Source organism: Chinchilla lanigera, unplaced genomic scaffold, assembly GCF_000276665.1.
Source record: "Chinchilla lanigera isolate Chin_1 unplaced genomic scaffold, ChiLan1.0 scaffold00135, whole genome shotgun sequence".
Classification (NCBI taxonomy): domain Eukaryota; kingdom Metazoa; phylum Chordata; class Mammalia; order Rodentia; family Chinchillidae; genus Chinchilla; species Chinchilla lanigera.
Genome location: NW_004955536.1, coordinates 454746 through 461784, shown reverse-complemented (window position 1 = coordinate 461784; position 7039 = coordinate 454746). Strand labels below are relative to the sequence as shown.

The 7039-nt window shown below is 40.9% G+C and overlaps 1 protein-coding gene across 1 annotated transcript in view; it reads right to left on the bottom strand.

Annotated features, from left to right (window-relative positions):
* Positions 1-7039, bottom strand: part of Slc20a2 (solute carrier family 20 (phosphate transporter), member 2) — a gene marked incomplete at its 5' end in the record, with an annotated part of 104276 nt that overhangs the window by 34832 nt on the left and 62405 nt on the right. Inside the window, 1 exon segment of the mRNA XM_005410504.2 lies at positions 3863-3959. Within this exon segment, the coding sequence (XP_005410561.1) occupies positions 3863-3959 (97 nt within the window).

Sequence of the window (7039 nt, the reverse complement as noted above, 5' to 3'; positions counted from 1 at the left end):
AAAAACCAAAAAAAAAACCAAAAAAAAAAAAAGAAAATGAAGTGTGCTGTTGTAATAAAATATGCTACTTCCTAATTTTCTATATAATGGGATTAAAAAAATATAGTACCATCTTTCTCAAACCAGGGTTCACTTATAATAATTGTGAAAAAGAATGAGTTTAAATCACTTTTGAATCCAGTCGTTGGCAATTAACCCAAGCACTTCTCACCCCAGGGCTTCCTTAATTCCTGAGTAGGAATCAATGAAGTTGGAATTTCTGGCTTCTTCACAGCGTCTACTTTATAATTTCAGCACAGAATTTAGAAGAGCCACAGAAGCTAAAGCTTCTTCTCACAAAGCCAGCTGGGGCCTTGGGGATGGTGATGTGCTGATTTCCAGGAAGAAGAGGAAAAGAAGAGAAAGAGATGGAGGAGAAGAAAGAAGAAAAGATGAAGGAGGAAGAGCAGGTGAAGGGGGAGGCAGTGGCAGCCACCTCCCAGGTACAGGCTTGCTCTGGAAAAGCCTCATTATGTTTGAGAATTCATTTGCTGATAAGAAGGAAGAGCAAAGATGACTAGTAGAACCCTTTAAGAGCACACATTACCTAAGAACTGTAATGAGGTAATAGGTTCACGGTAAAAGAGATGATTAGCCTGGCTCAGGGGCTCACACTTACACTCCCAGCTACTTGGGAGGCCAAGGGGAGAGGATCTCTTGAACCTAGGCATTTGAGGCAGGCCTGGGCAATACAAGGGAGGCCCTGTCTCAAAAAAGGAGGTCCAAAGAAGGTAACAGTGTAATGATCATGTGCATCACTCCCCAATGAAACACCACTGGCCAGGCTGAAATATTTTCAGTTCAGTAGGTTCAAGGATGGGCCAGGATGAGTTGGCAATGATGCTGACACAGGTGCTCTAGGGACCTTGCTGGGACTTGAAAGCCAAGTGTAATTGCAGAGGCTTAATCAGGTGATCTGCTTTGCCTCTTCCAAGCAGCATGCATGGACTTCAGAACTCCCTGTCTAAATGCTGAGCAAAAGTCAGGTCCCACAAGACTGCAGGCTTTTTCAATTAATTATCAACTTCAGGCTTGTACCCAGCCCAAGTAAGTAGGTTATTTCCTTAGTTATTTTTAGTTCTTATTAATCAATTTTTAGGATAAAAATGCAAAGACAATTTTTTAATAACTCCTTCAAGTGTAAGAATGACATCAGATGCAAAGTAAAACAAATCAAACTAACTCTAAGATCTAAGCAACCTTATAAATTTTGGACTGGAACAGCAGATCAATCAAAACATTATAGCTCAAATTCCAACAAACTCCACTTAATTCATCTCCACAAATAAAAATGCTATTTATCCAAATCTCTTACAATTGAAACTGGGTAAGATTAAGGCTGACACTTTTTTTTTTTTTTTTTTTTTGTTAGAGAATTCCATTCTTTTCTTTCATCTCTAAAGCCCATATGTGTTGCACGAAATGTTTTAAGGAACAAAGAAAAGTAGAGGGAATACATTCCAGATAGGCAGAAGGGCAGCTGCATGCTGAGAATGGTGGCTCAACCTTGTCCCCAAATACTGTATATTACCATGGTTATTTACTATACATTTGGGCAAGGAGAGATGGCCCATCCAAGGGAACAGCACCTATGCAGCAGAATCTGGGCTCATCTACCAGACCATCTAGAAATATCCCCCCTAGAAACCAAAATATTAGCAAAGTTCTTTGGTGACTTATTAGTAGAACAAATAATTGCTCCTTCAGTCATGATGTTTATCTTCTTCCTCCTGCATGCCCCCTGTAAAACTTCAAATAAGAAATTTCCCACACAAGTATGGGTGGGAGAAATAGGGTAGCACAGGGTTTGCTGTCAGCAGATGGCTGAAAACATGAGGCTAATAGTGACCAACGTGACACAACAGTTTCCACCATGCAGGCACTGCGTGAAGTGCTACCTGCATCATCCTAGGACACAGGGTCCTGTCAGAAGAGATGCCCTGCTGTCCCTATTCTACCACACAGGGTGGGACTGATGGTGCTGATGAGCAGGTACATTCCCATTAGGACAACTGTTCATCCCACGTAGCTCAGCACTGTCTCTGAGCCTGGGAATACTGTTCAGCATCTGCTGAACAATCTTCAACTTCCTTATACAGATTTTAAAAAGACTCTTAATTAAGCAGATAGCTGCTCCTTCACACTAACCAGTATATTAAATATATACAAAATATATAGCAAGGTACCCAAGAATATTGGAAGACATTTTTATTTTTTTCTCTTTTTTAATTTTAAAGAGTAGGAAATGAGAAGCAAGCAAACAAAAAAAAATAGAACAGTAGCAGCATAGTAGTATCATGAACATAAACAAATCAAAGCAAGAACATTCAAAGTGATACAGAGTCTCAAGACAAAATAATACCAATCAACAGTGGTTGTTACATTACATATTGCTACCCTCAACTACATTGCTCAGATTACCAGATGTAAGAATGAAAGATTGCTCAAACCGTTAAAGAGAATAAGAAAATAATTCTTCGATAAAACATTATAGATAATACAGGGTTTCACTAGACAAGATGGTAGGAGTTTACCATAATAATTCCATCGCATATTGTTACCTTCAAATCAGTTGCTCAGACCACCAGACACAAGCATGCAAAATCGATCAGAACATAAAAAATTGTAAGCATTAACTGTTCATTTCAATACACCATCAGACATCAGCAATACAGTTATCTCAGCTGCTCATATATGGAAGGCATTTTTAAAGAGTGTTAAGAGATAGAATTTGTTAGAGTCAATATATTTTTTTTGTCGTTATCAGTAACATTATGGACATACAGGAGTTATGCTGAGTATTTTTCTTAAGCTATCTCACAATAGATTAGGTTGTCCACATCAAATTCTGGTCCCACATATTCCTACTCACATGAGCTAATGCTGCTGCACCTGTTTTCTACCTGCAATGTGGAGCTGGCAATATTACCAACTTTCTAGAGGAGCTGGGAGATTTGAGGTTCCTTGGTGTAGAGCCCAGCTTCAGTACATTATATTATCTATTTGCACAACAACCCTAGGATGTGGACAACTTGCATTGTCCACAGTGTCTCGTTCACTATTTAGCTTAAGTTTCCCTAGAACAGTGTACACTCCAAGTAAGATGGCTCTTTTAGCTAATGTATAATAAAACTGCAGCAAAAACAAGGTGTCTGACATTTGGAAGACAAGGAAGCCAGACAACCCTCCTAAAAAAAAAACCCAAACTCTAGATGCTCATGAAAGAACAAAAGCTACCAGAATAGGATAAAAAGAGTAATTGTGAACAGAAAATCATCACAAGCTTCAATACAATGTCCAGGAGTTCCATCTCTCCCCTGGGGCCTTTCCCTGCTGCTGCAGTGATCAACACATACATGCACATGTGCACATATATACACACACATATCCACATCCACACACCCACACCAGTGCTCAGTCACTGTTGTACTTACCCCACACCTTGGAGTACCAGGCACGTCCACATGCCTCTCATGCACTCCCTGTAGGTGTGTGCTGGCCCCGTGGGTATGAGTTGTAAGGCTCAGAGGTTGAGCCAGCTGCTAAGGCAACCCAGATGGATTTGCAGCAGAAGGGGATTTAAATTTTTTTAATTTACCTTTTTTAAAAATTATTTTTTACCTTGAAATCCTGTTGCCTTTGTATCTCACATATATCTTGGGTATTTAAAACAAGCCAATGAATTTACAACTCTTACTGCTACATAATGACCATGAATAATGCTTTCCATTGTCAACAAACAACAAAGCCAGCTCCAAACAAGTCAATGCCATCAGAAACAATGTGCCTTGCTTGGTGGGTTAAGCTTCCAGGGAATTCTTACCTGGTGCTCCTGTGTACATGATGGAAAAGACATTTATTGCTATGGTAGCAGCATAGAAGAGAGGAAGTGCCCGGAGGCCATTGGGAACAGGGTCCTCCTGTGTAACAATGACATAAAGTGTGAGGGCAGGACTCCAGAGCCTGTGTCCTGAGACAACATGATGATACAGGACACTTCTAGAAAGTCTCCCAGCCCCAGTGCAGCAAAAAGGTGGTCTTGCCAAGTCCTGTGAGCTGTTGCACATCTACACAAAGGGCTGGGCCAGGCATCTCTCCCACACAGCACGGTTTCTAAGGGCCACTGTTGGGCAGCAGGCTCATTAAAGCCCGGTATCACATAAGCTGATGTCAGGGTCAGAAACAGAAAGAAAATGGGAGGGGAGCTCAGCAAATCCTTCTATGAAACCTGTGGATATTTCCACTCTAGCTGAGCACATGTCTGTCCTGGAACATCTACACTGGACAAATACTTGGAGGCCAACTTCTGAGGCTCCTCTAAGATAGTCAAATGGCTTTTAAGCTGTCTTAAAAGTGCCATTCATCTACACCTCAGCCTCAAATAATCTACTCTTAAAATTCAAACATCACACTGAAACCTCTCTCCATTTCACTCCTGTCTCTCCTCCTTTCTGTCTATCAGTCCTAGCTGTCACACACTCAAGCCGCCATCACTAACTGCTAAGTATAGTGGTGAGCCCTGGAGGACCAGTTCTACACTCACTGATCTTATCATGGAATAGCTAACAGGCAAAGCTGTCACTGTCTTACTGCTAGACTTTACATGATTCTATGACATGACACATCTTAGCTACATTGACGATATAAAGCAAATATTTTTCTGTATGCTAAGATTTTCTAAATCTTTTCATAAGGCATAGTACTGAACCCTCAACTATTAAAAGTTAAAAATAATTGTGGGTTCTTTGTCTCAAAAAGAACAAAAGCCATCAGGAAGAAAAGAGTGACTGCACTTTTCCCAAATATGAAAGTCGTCTTAACTTTACTTTTTAAATGAATCATCTTATGTTTTTTGTGGTGCTGGGGATCAAATGCAGGGTCCTTTACATGTTAGACAAGTGCCATGCATCTATACCTCAGCCTCAAATAACCCTCTCTTAAAATTCAAACATCACACTGAAACCTCTCTCCATTTCACTCCTGTCTCTCCTCCTTTCTGCCTATCAGTCCTAGCTGTCACACACTCAAGCCGTCATCACTAACTGCTAAGTATAGTGGTGAGCCCTGGAGGACTAGAGCGACCAATACGGTCAGGTTCTACACTCACCGATCTTAACACGGAACAGCAAACAGGCAAAGCAGCAAAGAATAAAACACTGTACAAAGTGCCAAGTGTGGGGATGAGAAAGTGCATGCTGTGGGGGAGAAGGCAAGGGACCCATGGGGTCGGGGTAGGGAGGCTTCCTAGGCAGAAACAGTGAAGGCTGAACAGGAGGGTGCCAGATGAGGATGGGTTCCAGGCAGAGGAAATAGAAAGGGTGGCAACTGGCAGGCAAGAGAGGGTGGCATATTCTGAGATATATGTTTGCGTGGCTACTTGGAGCCCAGGAGAGAGAATGATGAGAAATGATGACAGTAAGTCTGGACTTACTCAAGAGAATGAGCTCTTCAGCAGACTCCTGGGTGATGCTAAGAGGGGAACTGTAATTTTTTTTTTTTTTTTTTTTTTTTGGTATCAGGAATCGAACTTATGACCTTGCGCCTGCCTGGCAGACACTGTCCGCTGAGCTATATCCCTGCCCTTAAGAGGTGTATTTTTAAGCATGGTATGCTTGATCTGCTAGAAAGTGTTCATTTAGCACTTCCCACAGATGTGTGTGGAAATGTTCCCAGATTCCCAGGGCATGCCTGAGACCATGGGGAGCACTGGTCCCCATATATACTACATTTTTCCTCTACACACATACCCAGCATAAGTTTATCAGTTAGGTACAGTAAGAGGTTAAGAATAATAACTAACTAAAGTTCTATGAATGTGGTTTCTCCGTCAAAATATCTCAACTCCATTCACTTTGTCCTTGTGATCATGTGAGGCAATACTGTGGCAATCTGTGAGGTGAAGTGAGGTGGATGACGTAGGCACTGTGATGCAGCACTGGGACATTATGTTAAGTGAAAGCGGCCAGGCACAGTAAGTCAATAACTGTATGTTTTTATTCATTTGTAAAAGCTAAAAATTTTGATCAAACAAGCAGGAAGTGGGGGGAAGGCAGAGGGTGGATAGTGGGTATCAAAATATAGTTAGGTGGGGAAATAGTTTGCTGTACTTTGAATCCTGCATGTTCCTAGAGACCCATGTGTGTCCCTTAGTCCCCAGTCCTGTCACTAATGAGAGGTGGGGGAACTTTAAAGAGCAGGGATCTTGGGGCTGGGGATTTAGCTCAGCGGCAAAGCACCTGCCTGGCAAGCGCAAGGTTGTGAGGTCGGTTCCCGGTACCGGAGAAAAACCAAAAAACAAAAAAAAAAAAAAAAAAGAGCAGGGATCTCATAGCAGGAAGTTAGATCCTAGGGGCATGTCCTTGCTTTCCAGTCTTGAGGAAGTAAACACACCTCCTCCACCATACTCTTTGTTCCATGCTATATTCATAGGCTCAACCAGATGGGGCCATGTGACCATGGACTGAAACCTCTGAAACCATGAGCCAAGATAAAGCTTTCCTCCTTGAAGTTGTTCATTTTAGGTATTTGGTGTGGTGACATAAAGCTAACACATAGTTCTAACGTTATATAACACAATAAGGCAAATACAGTCTACCACGATTCATTATTCATTTCAAAACAATCAGAGAAAAGTCTGGAGATTCTCAATACATAGATATGGTAATATCTGAGAAGATGGAAATGCTAATCAACCTTTGATCACACACATTGTATACACGCATCAAAACACAACGCTCCACCCCATTAATAAGTATAAATATTATGTGGACTTCAAAAATTAAATTAGAATACATTTTAAAAAGAAAAATATACTTTATATAGTCAAGAAAGAAAAGACAGTTTTTTTTCTGGACATTGATCTCAAGAAGTTCTACTCTTAATCTTATTTTTTTTTTAGACAAAATGTACCCTGGTAGAGGTATATTTCCTTCTTTGTATCTTTTCCTCAAACAAAGTCAATGTTACAGTTTTCTTTCTCTATTTAAAAAAGTAGAAAACC